We start from the raw sequence: 23,463 nt of genomic DNA, 5'->3' as shown, positions 1-23,463 counted from the left end.
GCTGCAGAGCACCCAGTGTATCGTGAGTGACAACACAGTAAACTGAGAATTTGGAGGAGAATTTGGCTTATTTATGGTGAACAGCTTACAATGTGCTGTTGAAATGACAAAACCAGCATGCCTACTACAGCTTAGTGCACCACGACCATTATCCCAAGTGATGCTAATAACACTAGCTTATGGAAGGCTTTTAGAAGACATTTGCCACCCCTCTGTCTTATTTTACAGTATAATACCTTGCAGGCTCAAAGCGCTTTCTACAAATCAAAAGAATGGGACTGTATCTATCTATTTTTTTTGGTCCCCTTTCTCCTTGCGAACGTGGCTCCTGCTTTTTATTTGGAGAACCTGCTGAGCTGTGCCACTTGGGACGTGAAGGAGCAGCGTGTCAAAGACGGGATCAGGCTGGTGCGTTCCTTGCCTGTGATCAGAGCCTCTCACAGATGTGATCAGCAGTATTTACCTGTTGACCTTTGCTAGACCCAGACACTGGGAAAGCATGAAGAGAAACAGCACAGAAGCAACAACATAAAAAAAGGAAAAAGGTTTTAAAAAAAATTGTCCTTATGGTTTAATTGGAAAGAGAAAAATAAAGTATATTATTTACAAGTTCTATTGCATTCTTGTGCTTAGAAATTAACAATTCTCTTATATTTACATTCTAGTGGAAAAGCAGGAGAGAAACAGAATGCTTTTGTATCCCAGTTATCTGTGGTTTTGGGTTACACAAAATTCCTTTTTGTTCCCCAGACTCAAACAGATATTAGTTATTAAGAGTCTCTGTGTGTAAGATGCCTCCTTACTCCTGCATGCCCAATCCAAGACTCTCAGATCATCAAGGCTAGCCCAAAGCATGAAGGAAAAGTTTTTCTGCCTGCTGCCTGTAGCCATGAGACGCAGCTCCAGATGCTCCAGCACTGCTCCTTATCTGGTGCAGTCTCACTCTCTTCTCCGTGGCTGCTGTGCTGACATGCACGGTCAGCAACCACACATCAAATAATCCCACACCCTTTCAGCCTCACAATGGAAAATTATGTAATATAGACAATATATAGGTTTGAAGTGACACAAACCATCACTGCTACATATGCAAACCCGAATGCATACAGACGTCTAGTGATCACCCTACTTCTGCCTAGCTATCCATGTGCCTTACTGGATGAAGGATATGCTTCTGAAAACATCCATTACTTCTGCCCACTCTGCTTAAGACTTGTGGCAGCTAACTGACTTTAAAAGCAGCTTGGCATGCTCAACTCTGATTTGAACTGAACCTGTGGGAGCTCACGGTGTGGGAAGAGAGTCTTTCTAAGTCTCTCAGAGGAATGCTGTCACCACCAAGTTGGGTCTTCCATTGATCCAGTGTGTCAACTGGTAAGTTCTCCATGAAAATATGGACTGACTCCTACTGATTTTCCCCGTGGCTTGGGACACGATCTGAGATACGGGATACATCTGAATGTTCTCTGGGCAGAAGGAATTGGAGTTTGGAAGACAGAGGTCACAGAGAAAAAGTTTCGAAACATTTCTGCTTTAGATAAGGGAACTTCAATCAGTTTCACCTCATCGTACTTTTACTTCAGCTTTTAATAAACCAATGAAAGGAAAAAAGGTCAGTCTGGGCACTAGCCTGTGAAACGTGCCTATCGTATATGCTAGAGCATAATGAACTTCCACCAGTCACAGTCACCCCCAAATTGTGGCAGTCTGAGCAGCTGGGCAGCTGAAAATCTGCTATCATTCCCGAGCCAGTGATCCATAAAACCAAAGGAAAGGGTCGGGTCCCGTTGTGACCTCCCCATTCAGAAAGCGTGGGATGAGCGGGGTAAGAACTCTGTTCTCCATGCTCCTTTCCAACCAGAAAAATGACATACCCACACCTGTCAAGGTCTCCCTCGTCGAGGACACGGATAGAATCACAAGTGAGAGTTACTGGGAAATGAATATTAAATAAAGTCATACAAACCTAAACAGCTGTCTTTTCTTATGGGTATCATTGCATATGCTACTGTCTTCCAACAGCCTACTGAAAAATGAAAAGAAAGATTATGGTAACAGATATGGTAATTCAAATTTATCTTATCTGTAAAGCTGTATTTAATTTCTAGCAACATCTTCCAACTTGCGCTAGATTCATAGTTTAAAAAAAAAAAAACAAGGCTAAAATTGCCCCCCTCCCTCTCCCATAACTGTGCACAGTCAAGTGAACATAAGAAATGTCAGCCAGGGAGGCTGAAGGCCATTTAACATCTCCTGTTACTGAGCAAGGTAATTCTCAGAAGCCAAGGAACCATACATCTAGATCCAAAAGAAAATTCATAAAAATATCACCTAATAAGAACATAAAAAATGCAAGCCAGCAAAATACTGCATATATAATTTTAAGCACTTGCTAAGTCGCTTGGAAATCTCTGCAGCTCGGAGAAATGCTCAGGTTCTCTGATGAACAAGAAAGGCAAAGCACTTAAACACATACCTAAGTTTCAACACAGCAAATCAACAAGGTTGCTCATGTGCACGGAGCTAGGTATGAGTTTAAGTGCTTCACCTGATCAAAGGCTGTAAGGCATGCAGCAAGAAAAAGCAGTATTCTAAGGAATGCAGCTGAAGTCTCCCTCCTGACAACAACAGTGCAGGCAGTAACAGATGTCCAATTTCCAACCTGGCCTTTTACTGGTCTCCACTTGGGTATGCATCCTCACACGGGGAAAGCTGGTCAGCCAGCTCACAGGTTTGAGCAAAGCGAACCAAGTGCTAACACCAGAACTGGCCACGTTCTTCTGCATGCAGGTGTGGGATTGAATGCATAAACCAATGGAGGCCTGGCTATGAAGTTCATGGGTTACCCCATAAAGGTCCCCACCCTACCCTCAACAGCGCAGTGTCTGAGCACTTTCCATACTGACTTGGGAACGTGAACAACTACGTCACGTTTATTGTCCCATTCTCTCCAGAGAGTAAAAAGTAAGTTTATGGGAGCACCTTCTGTTTGCTTTTTGGGTTCCTCTGTTGCATTTTTTATTTATTTTGATAAAACATATCTCCACAGTCATGATACAGAAGGAGCAGCTGAGGAAATATCCTTGGCTCTCAGAATACGAGGTGGTTAGGTGACAGTGGCCGTTACCTCCTAAGGGACTTCCCTCATTCCACTTTCAGGACCGTCCATCGGAAAAGCTGGACAGTTTGGTTTGTACCATTACTGTGGAGTCATTTTTTATGGGAACAGCCTTACCCATAAATGCATCTGACAGATGTAAAGATGGACAGATAGAAATACTGTGAAAGACAACCTCCCCTTCTTTAAGGGGATGATAAACAGTTTTAAAACCTGCACAGGACAGACTTAGGCTAGCACTGCTCAAACACCCACCAGTGAAAGTCTCAGCGTTTTGGTTAAAATCCTTATCTGCCATAAAGGTGCATAATTTCTAAGATCTTCAACGCAGCTAAGCTAATTTATGGCTGCTACAAAGCTAACACTTCGTATTTTGTAGATCTTATTTAAGCACAGTTTCTTCTTCCCTTTGCTTTAAATGGGTCTAGTGTGATAAAACGAACATCCGTAAGAACTATCACACAGTAAAGCAAAGTAACAGTTGGCTCAGATACCACCATTTCATTGCTACAATGCAGCAGTAAAGCAGGTCTGGTCGGGGGGACTTGCGAGCCTTCACAAGCAACACATGAAGCCAGTGCTGCTGCTCAGCCCCACAGGAGACCAGGTTAAACAACAGGAACACAAATGTGGTGTTTCATAAATACCGTCATCCAGCCACTGCTGGAGTGCTTTTTAAAGATCAGTAAGTTAAATTCTAAAGGCACTCCAGAGACAGGTTGAGCATTTGAAATGAAACATTAGGTGGGTTCCCCCCTACACCGCAGTCTGCTTTTTAAACTGAAAAGCAAAGTCTTGGGAAAGCAGCAGTAACACCTTATCTGCTCAGATACAATACTGCAAGGCAATCTCTTCCCCCCCCCTTAAAGCAGAAAAACACTGCAGATAATATGGATTGCAAATTTGCTCAACAGCCTCCGCATTAGGATAAACAACTATAGAACTATAGATAGACAAAGTAATGAGAGAGAAACAGCTAAGTTTAACACCAAAAAAAAAAAAAAAAAAAGCTATTTTTTACCTGTTTTCCACAAAAAGGTTTTCCTGGGAGCAAACTGACTGAAAAATAAAAAAGGCATTGTATCAGACGTTCTAGATATGCTCTGCTGTTCCAATTCCTTCCTTGATTTTAGAATTATCTCCCCTGTTCAGGCTTAAGGGGATTTCAATTCATGCATCATTTGCATTTGCAGAAGACAAGAGGGGAAAAAAGGTCAAGAATAAGGTCAGGCCGGTAAAATAAATTCCATGCATTACAACACATTGCCAACGAGGGGTCTCAGTTTGGAAACAAACTGAAACTTCTTAGTCCTGAGATCAGAAGAAGGTGGTATGTGCAAAATACTGGCAATTCAAAGGGGTAAAATGTTTTTCCTACGTAATACAAGGTGCCACTGGTCTGCCCTACCACCTCAAAGTAAGATTGCAGAATAGCACAGAGCTGCAGGTAGGAAGGACAAACAGAAGGAAAGCATGCAGAATTGACAAAGTTCTTCAAAGGGAGAGAAGATACTGCAGTACTGAGAAATACTACGTGATTTCACATTTTACGGTTGGAGAGGAAACAGTCATACCCACATTGAGATATAAAATGATGATAATAATCTTAATAATAATATTAACAACAACAATAGCCTATTGCAAAAACGTTCTCTGCTGGAGGACTTAGATGCCAAGAAAGGTGAAGGGCTCGGAAGAAATAAATCCTATGGGCAAGTGTATAATTCTTTTAGCATTACTTAAATTTTTATGCAGAGAAATGAAGCTGCGCTCAATTTCCCATGAATAATTCTCCCTCTTTGATTTTTTCATTTCCCTCCTATTTCATGTTCACTACACAAAGTGCCTCGTAGCTGTCATTGGATTGTATCTCCATGAGGTACAGAAAAAAGGACAGTCAGTACTTGCACTGAATTTAAACAAGAGGCAGGCAAAGGGAGGAGGGCACCAGAGATCATGCCCATTACTTCTGTAACAATGGGACTCAGCTCAAAGAATAATGCAATGCCATCATTAGCTGTGTCAAATTTTAATGGCATGGGATATGCACGGATTTGGGATGTTTCTGTTTTGAAAAGGGTGAGCTAACGACCTACTCAAAGAGCGCTGGCCAACACCATAAGCAACACCCTGCTCATTCCCAGTGCTCCAGCAGATACATGGGCGAAGTTTTCCCTTGGCACTGCAGCCAGTGCCATCCCATCAATTTACTCAAGGAATGAATTTAGCCCTGAGAAAGCAAAGCGGTTTCTCATTAAAGCTGTAATTCGCCCACCCAGCATCCACATCAGAGAACATCTGACAGCTCCGTGGGCTTCCCAGGCGAGCTCCCACCCTGCACTCCAACTAAACACGCAAGGCTCTGGGCTGCATCAGTGGTAAGTGCATCTCTCTTTAGCACAAAGCCTCAGGATATCAGAAGCAAGTTCTCCATTGCCAAGGACCAAATTCCCACCAGCTATAGCAGACCTAGGGGGTTTCACCCCAGGAGGCACAAACTGGTCCACCTAAAACCACTTGGATCCTTTGTACAACTATGACACTGCCTCTTCTCTCATTTTATGTACCTTACTCACAAGGTTTCATTAACAAACATGGCTGTGCAGACTTCAGCATAGTCTAACTACCTATGAGCATAGTGAAATCACCCCGTGGGCTTGTACAACCTCAACTACAGGGCTGTGTCTTCACTTTGAGGTTCATGATAGGTATTAGTGCATTGACTTCACTGCAGTCACATTTCCAAAGCAGCATTATAGCTACTCTTCCAGAACAAGCGAGTAAAAACCTTTGCTTAGACCAGAATACGGTGTACTTTGTGTCCCCACAAAGTTACAAAAGCAAAGGGGCATGTACCTGTCTGGAATATTTTTTTTAAACTTAATTTTATTTTTTCAAGTTTTTAAAGAGACTGGGTCATAAAACAGAATAAATACCTGGGATTTATATTTTATCAAGCAAGGGAAGAGGTCTGCTCCCTTTTCAGTGTCTTGATGGGAACCACTATCAACTGCATTACAGACTTAAAGACAGAGTCTGTAATAACTCCATTTGTCTTCCTGACTGACGATGCTGGCACAGGGCCACACAATCCCTGGAAACTATTTTTCAGTACAGGTTTGAGGCTGAGAGGCAGAGAAGACAGGCACTTTTTTATGATGTTATTCTTACTGTTAAAAAATCAGATGGCTAAGCAGCTCTGGATAGCAATTTAGCTACTACAAGGTCAGGACTTACTTTCCTAATCTATAGCATCAATAATGCTCAATTTAAAGCACCAGGAAAGCTTAAGTACACAGCACAGCTCTTGTCAAAAACATTCTTAAAACACTTGGCTCTTGTATACTTATCAAAGACACTGACAACAAATCTACAAAAGGAAGAAAGTTATGCAAGATTACCTACAAATTCACCTCCTCGGAGACCTCCGCATGCAAGATTTCCATTACGGTGCTCCGTATGACTAATTGTCATTTATGAAACGAGTATTTCACTCTTCCAATTTCCGAGAACCTTTTAAAGTCTCAACTGGAAAACGTGCATCAGTTCTGCCAGTGCACTAGGTATACTGGGGGTTGCTGCTCTTGTTTTTAATTACATTAGCCAACATAGATAACTATTAACATGCAGCAATATCCTGCAGTGGATACCATCAGGTAATCATTTTCACGTCAGTTAACAAGACGTGATAGATCTCAGGCTTCCAACTGATGCTTATTGCTTGATCTGCAGCCACAAACAAAGGCTCTGTACAGCAGTACGGGAGTTTTAGTACCTACGGGTTTATGGTAGCTAACATGAGGCATGTCTTTGTTTTGTTTTTATTAATTTTAAACCCTCTTCTTCCTAATCTTTTCCTACTAGAAGGATACGACAGGCTGAAGCCACCTTTTCAAATATTTCTTTTGTGACTCTCTCTGATCAGAGAGTGATAAAGATCCTCAGTCTTTTCTTAGGTACAGGAATCATGATTTATTTTATCTAAAGGATCTGGTTCTTCAGAATACACTACTTAGTCAAAAATAGCCGTTACAATTAACAACAAAAAAAAATAAAAAGCATGTGTATTTCCTTTAATAAGTTCCATGTGTACCATGGGCAATCCTAGCATTTGTGTAAGTAATAAAAGATCTACATTTTTCAATGAATACACAATGATTACCAGGGAATACATTTATGAACAATGGATGGCCCTTACATGATTCTGGCTCATGAGGTTATACATTGCATTAACCTTGAAGAATGAAATTTCCCCTACGTAATTTGATTGCTAGTCTTTAGAATCGATTTTCTGCGTGCTTAAAAGCAAAATGTAGTGTACCATTTACGCACGCATTTGGGATTCTCAGTTAAATCTACAATTTGAATTAACGCACAGGGAAAGAACAACATATACTTCTTTTTATCCTTTTAGATTGTTCTTTGTCTTTCTTGGACAATTACTTTTCAACCTGCTAAAAGCAACTAAAGCAGTTCAGACATGAAACTACTTCTTTGCAAGACTCAGATACTCCAGGTCCTCTGCTCCAGTGCACTTGGTTGTAAAATTCACAAACTAAGTTTCCAATAAAAACATGTTTTAAAAAGGAAGGTTGTAGGCTTTGCAATTAAAAAATAACCTTGAAAATAGCTTTGAGCATAACAGCTCATGCAGCGCTGTTTTACTGTTAGCAGCCTGAGAAGTTTGAGGTGCACTTTGTAGTTCTTATTTCAGTGAGCTGAATGATCACCCTTATTAACTATTTATTTCTTCACCAATCCTTTTATTAAGGTATCACATTAACATGCTTCTCAATCCCTGCCACTTGCTATGACTCTACACATGACAGGAGTCATTAAAACCTCCAGCTCCCCTTGTCAAAATTTATGATAGCCAAGACAGCAGATGGAAAACTTGCCAGAAAGTATAATTTAAACTGACTAATATCAGACTAATCATCATAAGGACTATCAAAATGATGGCATTATTCATGAACATATTTATTTTGTTAAAACCTTCCCACTTGGAAATGAAGATATCTGGCGCACTAGAGTACTGCAAAATCAAAGGAAGGGCAAGCAAACTATCTGTTGGCTGGTATGTGGGGTCCAGGTTAAGACATTTTTCACAGCATCTGAAACATGCACAGAAATTTTTGCCCCTGTAACCAGACTGCCTTTCCTCCTAAATTTTGTTCAAGGTTCTGACTCTTGGGCTGACATGTTATCCAAAGAGTTTTGGGTACCTCAAACATGTTCAAAGAGGGGTGCTAGGTGCAACAAGTTATGGCAGTACTCTTGACCTTCATGGTTGCCCTTTGGAGACCTCTTATGCAAGCTCTCTCCATGCATACTCTAATTAGAAGTGAAGTATCTATAATCCATTTGCTAAGGTTCATAAGCAAGGCACTGATGAAGGCTTGACTACAGCAGTGTAAATAGTATAGAGATAATAAAATACCACATGATTAATCCCTCCCTGTCTCTCTTTCTACATCTATAATTTGCAGGATGACAAGCCTTAGGTACCTACCTCAGAGAAACCTGGAGAGAATTGGATTCATTATAGTTTTAAAGCCCTCTGCAATCATTAAAGTCTTGCATGCAGTAAGTGGCTACCTATAGTAAGAAGCCATTGCTCTCTTTCCTAAAACTGAAAAAAATGACATTATCCACCACCACAACCACTGACATAATCCTAAAAACACCTTATATCTGTGAGGAGTGCTCCACTCAAAAAAGCTCAGCCGAGACATATATTCCTGTTAATATTATTAATACAGCTTGCTGAAATTCACTGCACTACGATGCTCACTAACACCTGCAATAGCAGAGAGAGAGAGCAAATGAGTGGATATGAGAGAGAGAGGGAGAGATATCTAATGTTGCTTATCTTTAAAAATGCTCACTCCCAATCCATTTAAAATGCCTGCCACAAACCACGCTGTTATTTCGGTCAGAGATGCTAACCCAATGGACCACAACAACCTCCTGCTGCAAGCAATTAAAATGCTCACCGCTTGCCTGTCTTTAAAATACAAGTATCTAGAGATAAAAACAGCAGTTCATTGTGGAGCGAGTTTCAGCACACTTTCCCAGCCACCTCTGTTTCCCAGCCTTACATTTGTAGCTACTGCTTGTGATAGAAACTGCATTCTTTTGGAAACAAGTTTCCATATGGTATTTTTAAGCAACATTTTGCCTTGTTTGAGGTCTGCTTCCAAACCCAAAGATTTTTTGTTTTGTACAAGCTCCTTTGTGATAAGCCAGAAACAGCAACTTTCATATAGGAGACAGGTTGCAAAGAGGCTTTTGCAGCCCTTGAACAACTCTAACTCTACCATATATACTGTGACAGTATTTACATCAGATCCACATGCTGAAAGCAAAATGTAAACCAAAAGGCCTCTGCTTTTACTGGAATTGTCTCAGTCAGGAAAGGAAAAGCCAGGCTAAAAACATTTAGATGTGGCAAGCTACTTATAAACAAGCAAAATTACTTTTCACAAATGAGACAATGCACACCTTAAAACTATACAATATATTCTGCTAAAGAAAAATAACTTGGATGTGTGCAACTCCAAAACCAGAGCAAAATAACAGGATATCTAAAATAATACTATTAGCCCTGCAACATATGAACAGTTTTAATTTAAAAGGACACTGCCAAATATGATTTTCAGTAATAGTTTTAACTGGGTTTATTCCCATATTCCTCTAAGTGGCAGAGCTCCCAACTGAGATGTGAGATAAAACATTAAAATGTTGACTTTTTTCTTTTTTTCCTTTTATGACCCTGTCATTACAGTATTATAGCAAATTATAATTTTCTTCCTTTTTCAGAAACATGGAGGTATTGCTCACAGATGTTTCGTATTTAAATGTTTTCCCTCTAGCAATGTAGCTTGTTGTGCAAGTTCTGATTTTTTAGTAAGGCAGGAATTATAATGCCTATTTCATTTTATTCCCTTCAGAATAAAATCATCAACAATGTGACCAACTCTTTCTGATGGCAGAAATACAGTTCCTTAATCGGTCATTTCAAAAAACCCGTGCAATTCCATGTTTAACCTCTGGCTTTTCTTTGTTCTTAGTGTCTTAATGCTACAGAACTGGTCCAAAGAAACAAAGCCATGAGGAGGCTCTGCAGAAGGACACTTACGAAATTTGATCCAGCTCGAAACAAATATGAAATAAATGCAGCTATTTGAAATTACTGAGAGTGTCCATTTAAATCACTGCTCTTCGGCTGGCAGAAGAGAAGGAAAAGAGAAGGAAACCTAGACCACATGAACGTTCAAAGAAATGGGATAAGCACTCCCTAGACAACATGCTGGGCCTGATCTGTCCTCTACCCTTCTCCCTGCAGCTCTCTTCACCTCCTTCTCCAGAAGCCAACCTCCGCACCTCTCGAGCTCCTCTCGGACCCTCTGCGCCAATTGCCCTTCCCTGTCGCCTCCAGCTCCACAGGGCAAGTCCAGCTGCGGTGTTCGTGTCGGAGGGGAGCAAGACTGACTGACTACCGGCGAAGGTATGGCACTAAAGAGGCAATTAAAACAACTACTCACATCTTGTGCAAATATTCTCTCCCTCACTCTCTGATACTCCTCTTCTCTCTCTTCAATTGATTTACTTCGTCTGTCATCTCTAAATGGAAGAATTCTGTTTTGCTGAGCAGAAAGAAAACCAGGAGGGTTATATAAGTTGAGCTGTTAAAAACTGCCGTTAAGTAACTGTCAGCTGAGAATAATAAATGTTCACTTAAACAAATGAAGCATGAAAACGATTGCTGTCATTCCTGCACAAAGTGCCTGGCGAGGCTGGGCACCTGAGGGTTTCCAGTTAGATACTGCACGCGGGTTTGTAGAGCGATTGGCCAAAACGAGGCTTTCTGCACGGCTTTTGTGGACCCACCGTCTTAAAATCGGGTGTTCTCACCCCAAGCCTAAATGCCATTGCTCTCGACTGCTAAGATTTCTCGACTCTCCTACCGGCTGCGAGGAGCAGGAGGGCAGGCAGCACTGCGCTACCTACAAAATTGAGGAAGAAAAGAGGGAAACTAGGCTGCAAGAGCTAAACTGCAAACCCTAGAAGAAACCCACCAACGTCTATGTGTACAAGGAGAAGTCCCAAATATCGGGCATGACAGTTTTAACCGTTTCCACACCATAAGGAACCCTCGACTTCAGTTTCGCTGGGAAAAGAAGGGCCATTTGTGCCCCTCGGTAAACCGCAGTGCAGGAAATGGCTGTGCTGTGGGAGGGAGGAGAGAAGAAGAGGACCCCTAGCAAGAAATGCTTCATTGGCAATTGGGTTTCGAGTACTGCTCCTTCTCCCCCTGCACCCCAGCACCTAGTGAGATAGGTCATGCTGCTTTCCTTTGGCTGATCCCCATGTTCACCACACCCTGAAAATGCTCAGGGTTTGTTTTCGAAGCCAACTTGGATGCAGCATAACTAGCAAGGCTGCTATGTACAACTGAAAGTCAAGGGAAAAAAGGGAAAACAAGGAAAAAAAGAAAGGAAATCAGTCCTTTACTGAAAACATGAAGGAGAGTGGCAATGAGAGACTCACTGGCAGGTCCCTCCACAAATATAACCTAAGCGAGGAAAGCATACGCTGTCTTCTTACCTGTGAGAATTTTCTCAAAAAAGCAATTCACGTCAGAACCCTTTTTGGTTTTTTTTGTTAATATATTCCACATACACAGCTTGCACTGGATTGAAACAGCACAACACTCGCTTTTAAAGGCAGCACAAAACACACACATTTCCCTGGCGCTCCCCTACTCATCGGGCTCACCTAAGGTAAGGTAGTGTTATGGCACAGGCAACACAGAGGGGGAACGCCTGCCACAGTACATGCACGACAAGCAAGTATGTTACACAGACAGTGAAAGGTGGTGAGGGCACAGGAGGAGGGAGGGAACTAAAAGATGAAACCGATTAATTTTTGTCAAAATTTAATTTAGGATGGTTTAAAAAAAAAATCAGCCTGGCCTCACCATCACATGTTTGTTTGGGGCATTTTTTTTTTTTTTTTAATTTTTTTTTTTTCCTCTCTCCTTTTTGGGCTACATCAGTTTATCATCAGTCCATACTGAAATCCAACTCTGAATGGGTACAACGGAAGGAGAAAGCTGTAGGGAGCGGAACAACTGCCATAGTTAGGCGAGACATTGAGAAATGCGACTGACACAGCCTTCCACGCAGCCCGGAGCCACCGGCATTCCCCCTCCCGTGGGCATGCAGCAAGTCCTGCACCAAGCAAACCACCCATGCAAACCCACACACTGCCATGGCTGAAGCGGCCACGCCGGGGCTCGATGCTACCCACAGTGGTACGTACGCCAGAGGAGGCGGGGAGGGGGCAGGAGGGCAGGGGAGGAGGAGGAGAGCAACAACAAAAGAACAACAATAACATCAGTCAGCCCACCTTCAAAAACAGAACAAATTTCAGCAACTCTCGAACCGAGAACCAACCTGATTGTCTTCTTTATCAATACTAGAGTTATCTCGCTTCAAGATAAATCGCTTCTGGGATTCTTCACCTTTTTCATCTTTTAAATGTTCAGAAAACCTTTGCTCTGGTCTGCCAGCAAAGTAAAACATAGCAATAAAAAAATCTTTCTTTTGGTTTTGCTTTGATCTTTATTTCTCAGTGCTCTTTGTTTTCACAGAGGCATTCAGTGCAAAAGCAGTTAACATTTGTGGTCATGGTGAGACACTGCCTATAGCTGTCTGAGGCTGCTGTATCATTGCTAACTGTTATTGCTATAAATAGCTTTTGTTGTTGTTGTGTAGCAAGGAGCGGGAATCCAAAGTCTCAGTCACTGAAATATTTAGACTCTCCTCATTGTGACTGAAGGACAGGGAAAACAAATTAACATACTGTATGTTAATTTTCTTCCTTCAGCAGCTGTGACCTCTGGCAACACTGCCGCTTAGTGAAGCCTATCCACCTTTAAAAGTAAGGAAAAACTGATAGAAATCTTAAAAAAAAAAAACCACCCCAAGAGTTTCCTCACTCCTAATAAACAAAACCGGTAATGGGAGGGACTGATGGTGTTTTGCTTAAACAAAATATTATCTCATCACCACTAAATGGGGAAAACACTCCAGAACAATCACAGAGTATCAATTAGTTCACCAATTTAAACCCATCCAGACATTTATTTATTTTAAAAAGCCAAACCCCACTGGTTAAAAGCTCAACATTTTCAGGTTCGTAAGCTGGGAGGATGCTGTTCCACATTCTCACCTTGCACAAAAAGCAGCATCTCATGTCACCTCACCTTGCGCAAAAAGCAAATTTTAAGAAGCATCGCATCACCCAACTAAGGCGCTGCTAACGCACAAGCTGGTTTTTAAAAGCAGTAATACACTGTGTCACACTGAGGTTTCTATCAAGGAACGCAAAGCTTAGCAGCTCCTTCAGCACAGAGTATAACAGCAGTACTGGTAGGAGATGTTTGTGTCTAGAGACCTACATAAACAAGACACAAAGCTTCCACTGACATTAATGGACCAATTGTGAAGAAATCAAAAGGTAGAATTTACAGAAGTCAGTGACTTTGTAAATAAAAGTCCTCTACAAACTTTAAAATAAAAACCTCAGCTTCATCTTATTTCAGAATGGAAAATTAAACCAGTTGCGTAAATCAGCCACCACTTTGTTATAGCATTCAGATTTGCACTTAACTAATTCACAATGGACTTCAAATCAAAATACAGCACATATTCCTGCCATAATTACAGTCCATTACAATTCATTGTCAGATGTGCAGGAAACGTTTGTAACGAACTGTTAGAAATACAATATTAAGAGACAGCAGCTCTCCTGCCTCTCTTTCTGTATGAATTTGAAGGACTCTCACTTCTGCTCACAATTGGCATTTTTGTCACAAAGCGACAAAACATACTGGCCCGATTTCCACAGTTTTTGAGAGTTCAAGAAACATTTGTCCATCATCCGTAGGTGCTACCACTAACAGATACAGGGCCCAACACATGGAAGTTAGCAGACTCTCAGGATGCCCTCCTAGCCTTCTTTTGGGAAAGCCCAGAGGAGCACGGCTCTCTGCATAGTTTTCTGACCTCATGAGTCGTTAGTGATGTTTCCTCAAACAGAAAGGCTACAAAGCCCCATTAATGGATTGTTAGGTGGCTTGTTCTGCCTTTGCTCCCATTAATGAGCACTGTGCCTGCACAGCCAGACATGAAGATTCATTCCCTCAAATATTCTGCTTTGACAGGACCAGCTGAGGAATGTTATTTTTCTGGTTTTACATCCTAAAGCACAAACAAAATTTCTGCAATTGTACTATCAGTTTAAAATTTAGTGTTGTAAACTATCTGCTGAGCATCTAATAAACTATATACCAAGCATAATAAATAACTGGAATTTAAATGCAGAGTGTACTATCAGTTTAAAATTTAGTGTTGTAAACTATCTGCTGAGCATCTAATAAACTATATACCAAGCATAATAAATAACTGGAATTTTAAAATGCAGAGGAAAAAAGAAGTAATGAAAAACTAGAGAGAAAAAAAGCTTGAAAAAGCAATTTGGGAAAATGTCTCCTCCAACTACTAACTTATTTAAACAAAAATATGGTTTTCATACTTCATAGCATTATTTTCATTTTTTAATCCCATTTTCACTTCATTTGCTATTTATAAAATGTTTCCACTTGTCAGAAGAGAATAGGAGAAGTGCGAGATCAAGCCACGAGCCTAAACTAACGATCCGGTATGTGCCTGTTAATAAAATTAATCTACAAGCCCAGTAGGTGATTAATCTCCAGTTGTGAAAAGAAGTTTGCTTGGGCAGAGAGACTCTGCAAATGTGCAGAGCATTATGGAGCGCCGCGGTACTACCAGCACCATGAGAAGGTCCTTCCCTCCCAGTCGTCACTGAAAGTCTGGGTCACCATTACCAGTGAGGCTGCAAACAGCATGACCAGCTCAGTTAATAAGGATGCAAAGCTTGAGGGAACACTGTCAAGTGAGAAATAGGATACCACAGCAACAAATATCTTCAGGCATGCCAACCTGCAGGCCTCCCTCAAACATTAAAAAACAGAAAAGGACAGTTTACATTTCTTTCAACTAAATATTTTAAAGAAGATATCAGAGGCCAGTGATATTTACACATTTGTGGGTTTTTTTCTTCAATACTGTTTACTGCATTTTCTTTTTTAACATCTATTGCAAAAAAAATGTATTATTAGTAGGATACAGATGACAAACAATGTTCAACACCAGTAAGTGGAATCAAATGCTCTAATCATTTGGGTAGAGAAGAGGCTGACTCTGCAAAGATTTGGGTCTGGTCCTCTGACGGAAGTCAGTGCAAGTTCCACATTCACAGCTTTAAAGTTCCCTGTAACCATGTAATGCATTTGCTAAAAGGAAGCAGAGATATTGTGGTTATTCTGGGGAAATCTGTTGCATTAGTTAATGAATCTGTAGGTGAATCAACGGCTTGAAAATGGAAGAAAATAACATGTAATTTTGAGTAAGATGCAGTATACTGTCAATATACTAATACAGTATATAATTACAGCAATACAGCAGATACAGTGAATTCATCTCATGTGAGTCCTAGATTAAAAACAATCACATTTACTTCTCTTCCAAGCTTTTTTAGCCCCGATACTGTCAGTAGTAGAGTCTGAACAATATACCAAATTGTGTTCATGCATGTAAGGCAGTGAATTCATCAAGCTTATTTTCACTACTGGCATAAATTAAGATCTTACTCAAGTCAAAACATGGTTTACAATTATTATTACAAACCCATGGAAAATCGGGAACTTACTATTACCACACTGATTACCTAATTTACACCTTCAAATCCTAACCACACCTCAGTTTAATTTTAAGTGGTAAAAATGGGATTTGCATAGCCTTTTTGAAGAGACACTGAGTACTTCTGAAGACCCTATAGCTGATTTGAGTACTCTAACTATTTAGGCATCTTCTGCAAAAAACCGCAAACAACCAACCTACAATACCTATCCTATATTGGTGGGTTGACCCTGGCCACACAGTACACCCATCTACGTGCTAACAACCATATGCAAGAAAACAGACACACAAATGTATGCTTACAAAAAGTGCTGCCCACCTGTATGACATTCAGTACTTCATTTAGGCTCCATGTCTGGAATCAGTGGATCACTTGAGAACCTCAAACCCCACCACTCCAAAAAAGCTTACAGAGAAAATACCAATTCCCTTTTAAGTCAATAGGATTTTTGCAATTTGGGGACTGTACTGAGAAAACTGGAAAGTATGACCCAATTATACCTTGAAGGATCAGAAACCAACACACGGGGAGGGGGAAAATCACACAGGCTAAAAAAACACAGGGGTGTTTTTTTGTTTGTTTGTTTGTTTTTATTTAATATAACCTTTTGATCATCCACATTTTCATTGCTTGACAGCATGGGTGGAAGCAAGACATCTGTGCCCTAAAAATGCAACTTCACAAAAACACAATCGCATATGAACTCATTTAACATTTCCTAAAAGTTGTCAGGTAGCTCAGTTAGTCATCTTTCTGGCAACGTGTTTCATGAACAAAACACAGAACGTATTTCCTCCTTCCCTGTAAAGCTTTTGATCAGGTGCTATGAATGTTTAAGAGAAATTGGATCTCGGAGTAAGTTAGCGCTCTTTGCCACACAGCCTCAGGCAGCTGCACAGCCCCCTTCTCACCCCCAGATCTGCCAGAAAGCATAGGCCCTTTCAGCAGCCAAGACAGCCTCTCTTCTCCACCCTGCCTAGCAAGGGAAGCACCGTGCTATTCAGGTAGGTGCCAGCAGGATGCCTACAGGGAACCAGCTTCAGCAGGTGTCCTGCAGCACCCAAACCTTTCGCCATGAAAAACTTCCCAAAACTCTCTGAGCATCTGCAGACTTGTGCAAAGTCTGCACCCATCACTCAAAATCTTTGGAAACCTCTTCCTCATCCATTTTCTTTCACAGTGAAAAGAAGGAGAGGATGGATTATGAAATAACTTTTTGGTGAGTGATCAGTTTACCCAATTGCCAGACACAGTGTGTAAGAGGTCGTTAAGCCTTTCAGCAGCCAAGACAGCCTCTCTTCTCCACCCTGCCTAGCAAGGGAAGCACCGTGCTATTCAGGTAGGTGCCAGCAGGATGCCTACAGGGAACCAGCTTCAGCAGGTGTCCTGCAGCACCCAAACCTTTCGCCATGAAAAACTTCCCAAAACTCTCTGAGCATCTGCAGACTTGTGCAAAGTCTGCACCCATCACTCAAAATCTTTGGAAACCTCTTCCTCATCCATTTTCTTTCACAGTGAAAAGAAGGAGAGGATGGATTATGAAATAACTTTTGGTGAGTGATCAGTTTACCCAATTGCCAGACACAGTGTGTAACAGGCATCGTTAAGCCTCCTGCCTGGTGGTTTTCCCTGGTACAGGAGCACTTCTGCATACTTCACTGCAATATCAGGTCCAGACTTGGGGAGAGTATTCAGGCAAAATCTCAGGGCAATACTGCTTTCCCATTTCTAGCAGCTGTGCTCCTTCTCATGCAGCCAATGATCATTTCAACTCTTTCAGCCTCATTTTTGTGTTGGGAGATCATTATAACAGTCACTTCAAGATATGGGTCAAGTTTCTTATTTCTGTGCTTGGAATACTTTCACTGTGAGGGTGACCACGCACTGGCACACGTTGCCCAGAGAGGTGGTGGAGTCTCCATCCTTGGGATGGTCCTGGGCAACTAGCTCTAGGTAGCCCTGCTTGAGCAGGGCAGGCTGGACAAGTTGACCGCCAGAGGTCCCTTCCAACCTCAACCATGCTGTCATTTTGTGAAACACTGAGTCAGATTACAGAGTAACAAATCTATAGCAGAACAAAGCTCCATCACTACCTCTTTTAGATGCTTTTTGTGTCTGCTTTTTCTTTCGCAAGTTGGCCATTATCATTTACCTTTCTCATTTTATAGTTACTTAAAAGCCATCTGCAGTCCTTACTTAAGCAAGGCCCCAAAGACACTTTTCTGGACCCATTCCTTACAACAAAGCCTATATTTTAGAAATGGTAATGCTGGAATGAGCAGCAAAACATTTCTGCTTGTCAGAAAGGAAATTAAGATTTTGATAGCAACATCCATTATAACTTTTTTTTTCCTACTATCATTATGGTGATTTTAATGTGAGCTACTTCCATTCACATCAGTAGAGTCCCTCTCAGTTTATCTCTGTATGACAGAAAACAGAGTTCACCCCTCAGGCATATTTTTCACATGGACTCTTTAAGGAGAATTCCCCATTACATGCTCAGTTAATGCTTTTGATTCCGGCGTCGACCATTGTAAGTAGTAATGAAAAAACCCCCAAACCCTAAGTACCTTAAGCAGGTATATTCACTATTTAATCAAATTACAGATTTTAAAAACATATTGCAGAGTGGTAATAGCGATCAGGATACACGGACTAAGGAAGTCACAGGGCATTTCCTTGAGTCTGCCATGTTTAGAAGCAAACTAATGCAGTTTCATAGACCTCTATTTGCATGGGAGATAAGAAATGCAATACTGGGGGGGGGGAAATCTGCACTCATTTAAAATAAGTTAATTAGCTCTGAAATAACTGGCTAAGAAACAGGAAACAGATACCACACCAAAAGGACAAATGGAAAGAGACAAGCATGAGCTTTGAACATTATGGTTCTGAAGACTTAGTCACTGTATTAGCAGAGCACATAAACAGCCTAGGATTGTCAGGGATGACATATATACAGCACATAAATCTTTATTATGAGGCATGTGTTTTTGACAGCACCGCAGTGCACAGGCTGTTGCAAAATGCCTTTCAAAAGAAGCAACAACCTCACCATGTGTGGAAAAGATTGGTTTGCCAGTACGGAACCTGATGTAGCTAAAAATCCAGCAAGTGCTGTAGCACATGTCATTTGCAAAAGCCTCACAGGTAATAGCGAAGCAGCTGTCTGAAGGAAGGCAATATAGGAAAGCAAGTTCAAAAGTGGAGATCATTGCAGTGTGCAAGAGTCTAAAAAAATTAACATTGCATTGCAAATGCAAAGTTCATTTAATGGACATAATGGGGGACAGCATGTTAATATTCCTCTCCTGAATGAACAGCAACACAAAGTGAAAGATAGGGAGGGTAACGGGGCTAGGAACGGGCAAAACACCACCGCTGGGTACCCGCAGGATCATCATCTGGCAAACAAAACGTTCTTACACAAGGATGCCATCAGAAGAGCAATGGGACAGTGAGAGCCGGGGAGAAGCGCTGTTGCTGACAGGATTCAGAGACGTCGTGAAGATTTAGAGCACTCTTACACAGGTGTTCTGATGGTTTAACTGTGTTTTCTTGCTATTTGCACTTGTCTTTAATTAAACTGACTGCTCAGTCCAACATCACGTTGGCCTCTATTTTGAAGGCATGCTGTGACATAGTATGGTGGCCTTTCTTGCTTTGCTAGTTTGTAAATATCTACTACATCTGCCCGCCGTGCTTTTTTTGGTTTTATGCTGGAGGCTCTCCTAGGGCTCTGCATTACTGCCACAGTAAAACTACGTAAGCATTACTGTTTCTTTGCTTTACCTTGAGGGCCAAAACTCTATTATCTGCAGTATAAATTACTGTTTTGATCATGGAGACATGGGAATGTATTCTGAGAGTTCGAGAATTTACAGAGCTTGGAAACAAATATCATCATTGTCAAAAGGCCCCAACTAAATGATGAAAGGCAGAATTCCAGACCTAGAGGTTAAACTATTTGATGAAATTCCCTCAGAATATCATTTTTTCAAGAATGAGGGCCCAGAATGTCAGCCTTCAAAACAGGCTTCGTGTATTTAGGGGCTGATGGATGCTAAAACACAGTTTCAAAAAGTCAGAGTGGGAATTTAAATACAGATAATTGTTAAAGTACAGTGCAGTTATATTATCACAACTTAATACTTAAAGCCACTCAAGATGGCATTTCAAACATTTGAAGGTAAATGCCTCATTAACAGATTGCTGCTTTTATAGTATGAGTCACTAAGAACCTCTGTTATGATGATAAAAGCACATTGAAAGCCATCAAAAAAAAAATCAACCCTGTACAAGACAGTTCCTTCAAGGTGCTGCCTTCTCTGTTTCTCTGTAGCACATGGGAAAAAAACCTCAAATACCAAATACTACATTTTTCCTGATTAAAGACTAATTATTTAACATTTTTTTCAGAATAGCATCTGGACTGTAAACACGTTCTGTATTTATTACTGAACAACAAGGATGTGAAAAGTCACAAGTTATTTTGACAGGCATTCTCCCCCTCTAATTGGGGTTGCAGATAAGTCTGGCAGGACTGAAAGGAAGAGCTGGTAACACTACATGGAAGCAACATCCCCCTGGGTTTTTTGTTGAGAGTGAGGTTCATGCTGTCACTCTCGCCCACCCCTTCAAGATGCTCAGTCCCAGTACCCCAGCAGCATGATTTCAGTGGGGCTGGCACCAGTAGCGTTTCCCATTATGAAAACGATGGTGAAGGTGAAGGCTGCAGGATGGATAGAGACGATGTACACCGAATCTCTTCCATGCCAAGTTATTCTGTGTGAGGACCGAGCAGAGGGCCAAATCCTGAAGGCTTTCAGAGTATACAGTATTTAAAGAATCTGGTTAGTGTTGAGGTATTGTAGCACAACTCATGACCCTCACAGGCCTTCCTAAAGTTTAATTCCAGAAAGTCATCCTGTTTTAATCTACAGATGCAAAAATCATAGTACATCTTGATTCCCTGAGAGTCTGCCTGATTACAGGCTTCAACATTTAGCCCAGTATTCTGGGGCCAGAACATGGGAACCCAGCTCTGAACTCACAGGAGATGCTGGCAGGCCAAGGGTGCGCTGAAAGACCTGCTCTTCTGCCACACAGGGCTGAAGTGCAAAGCCCTCTCTCAGACAGGGACCATTTTAGGAGCTTCAAAATACTTTGCTATCCTCCTGTGATCAAACTAAGATTATTTCTGTACCTGAAGGACCTGCTTCTCCTGCTCCTGCTCCCCTGGACTGGATTTAGTTCTTGATATTCAGGATGTCTATCGAGACGGACCATTTTGCACAGCGTCACTTTATTTCTAGCTAGTAGAGGCTCATAAGTGGTAGCATAGTTTATTATGGAATTCATTAATATTTGATTTTAAGGATGTGGCATACTCCGTAAGTGGCTCAAAATTACAGTGTTGCGTAACTGCTGTGATCTATTTAAAATTACATTTTTCTATCTTAGAAGTACCAAAATTAACAAGGAAGAGAGAGAGAAAAAGGAAGCAAAATCAAGATTTGAAGACTACCAATGAAGGCAAGATGGTTCCCCAAAAGCTGATGGGCTAATGAAGAAATGGTTAGTCCTCTTGAAATGCCCCATGCGTACAAATTAATACCATAACAAATTCTTGTGCTTACTTCTACTTCAGGCCATGAACATTTTCCCCATCTCCAGCAGGAAGACTCGTGGATCAGAAGTCATCCCCTGAACAATCACTGGCCTGAAGAAGAGCGCCTGTTTTTAATAACCCGTCAGAGACGGCCTCACAAGGCTACTTTAGAAACAGCGAGCAGAAACAACTGACTTTGCTTATAAAGACAAAGGTTTCTCAAAACTCACAATAGTTTTTTTCATTTCTAGTGATCGTATCATATTTCCTACATCAAACATGAGGCAGGCAACAGAAGCGTAAAAGGCAATTACTAAAACCAATTTGGACCACTTAAAATTCACTTGCTCATATATCAGCACCTCATTTCTGAAAAGCCCAGATTTAAAGTCATTATTTCACCTACTACTGATGCGCAGTTACCCCCTGAGGAAAGCACAGTGACCATTTCAGATTTCCAGATCTGCCTCCAGTGATTTGAAAGTATGAATGACCAAACAGCAGCTTGATTAACGGGCAGTTTCCTGCTACAGCTTGGACAAGCACATAAAGACATGGGTTAATTACTCATGCAAGGAAGAGCTTCCCTCAACCGAACTATTTACTTGCTACTCCACAGCATTCTCTTCCGGGGTAACCTCCCATCTCCCCACACAGAGCAGGTGACAATAACCTTCTAGGTTTATCAGAACTTATACTATTAAGTGGTGTGATTGTAAGGATTAAAAAAGAAAAAAAAAAAAGAAAAAGAGAAATACCATAGATGTCTTCTGATTAATGCTTAACTAATATTTCATTACAGTATAGAACAGCTGTAAAGTACGTGTCCACCTTAATTATAAACAATTTAGTTTTGATAAATTACATTAGATGAAAATTTAATATTGGAGCTATTAGAACTGGTTCATTAACCCTGACTTACTCTGTAAATGAGATGTTATTTCCATGGGTCCAGTATATGGCTTACACTGATCAAAGTAAGAATGAAGCCAGTATTTAAGGGTCAAATTCAGCTCAACTTCAAGTGTACCAAGTATTTTTTTTCTTTTGTATCTTTCATGTAAAACAGGTATGTGACTAAAATGAGATAATGCTTGCTCAGAAAAAAGGCTGTCCTAACTCAAGTATCATTAAAATAAAGAGAATAACTTTAAAAAAAAAAAAAAAAAAAAGAAAAGACGACTGGGAGGAAAAAAGCTCAATCTCTTCCAGATGAGCATCAAGTAGTGAAATTATGAGGGTGCACAACCTCAAATAATGCATTTAGCAGTTATTAACACATGTACACCCTGAATTACTTCTCCAATCACCATGTGACTGGATAAAAGAAAGGCAATTCCTCCACATCAGGTAGCTCTCTCCTGTGATAAAAAGCCGAGACATTGCAGTGCACGAGGAGGCTCAGGCCACTGCTGCAGGCAGACGTTTCCTGAACCTCAACACGAAACATCTAATTCCCCTTAATGCTTTTCTGAAGCATTTCTCAGGAAGTTCCCCACTCCTTCTTGGATGTGAAAGCCTTCCCCTGCTTGACATGCAGGGGATCCGCTACCCAGCTCTGGGCTGCAGCGGGAAGGACCAGAAAGCAGCTAAAGGCTAAAACCTAACCATCACAGCAATGACTACTGGGACACTGGGCTCTTGCATCCAAAACATGATTACTATTGCACTGAAAAAAGTTTTTTCTAATCACATTCCTAATTTAATCCCAGACTGAAATAAACAGATTATGTTTGTATGAAAAACTCAAGAAATAAAATACATGAAAACCAACATAATTTGTTACTTCAAAGCTACATATGTTACCATGTAGCTACATAAGCTCATAGTTATTATTATATGTTATTGCTTTATTATGTTCTTGCTAAATTCTTAGTTGCATAATGTATTAGTTCAGCTTAAACTGGAACAAAACGTCTCAGACAATTACAGTGTTATT

At 40.9% G+C, this 23,463-nt stretch overlaps 1 protein-coding gene across 21 annotated transcripts in view; it reads right to left on the bottom strand.

Moving 5' to 3' along the window:
• ARPP21 (cAMP regulated phosphoprotein 21) overlaps positions 1–23,463 on the bottom strand; it is a 204,553-nt gene that overhangs the window by 64,650 nt on the left and 116,440 nt on the right. For 17 of the 21 annotated variants that reach the window (XM_019470231.1, XM_019470242.1, XM_019470235.1 and 14 more), the window contains 4 exons: positions 12,580–12,688; positions 10,666–10,767; positions 4,140–4,177; positions 1,967–2,026 (listed from right to left, as the gene is read on the bottom strand). In XM_019470231.1, the coding sequence (XP_019325776.1) occupies positions 1,967–2,026; positions 4,140–4,177; positions 10,666–10,767; positions 12,580–12,688 (309 nt within the window). The remainder of the gene's footprint in view (positions 1–1,966; positions 2,027–4,139; positions 4,178–10,665; positions 10,768–12,579; positions 12,689–23,463) is intronic. The other 4 variants (XM_019470244.1, XM_019470245.1, XM_009272420.2 and 1 more) reach the window with 2 other exon arrangements.

The sequence above is a fragment of the Aptenodytes forsteri genome, unplaced genomic scaffold (assembly GCF_000699145.1).
Source record: "Aptenodytes forsteri isolate BGI_AS27 unplaced genomic scaffold, ASM69914v1 Scaffold398, whole genome shotgun sequence".
NCBI lineage: Eukaryota > Metazoa > Chordata > Aves > Sphenisciformes > Spheniscidae > Aptenodytes > Aptenodytes forsteri.
The sequence above is the reverse complement of the archived record's forward strand: the minus strand, read 5'-3'. Positions and strand labels throughout refer to the sequence as shown.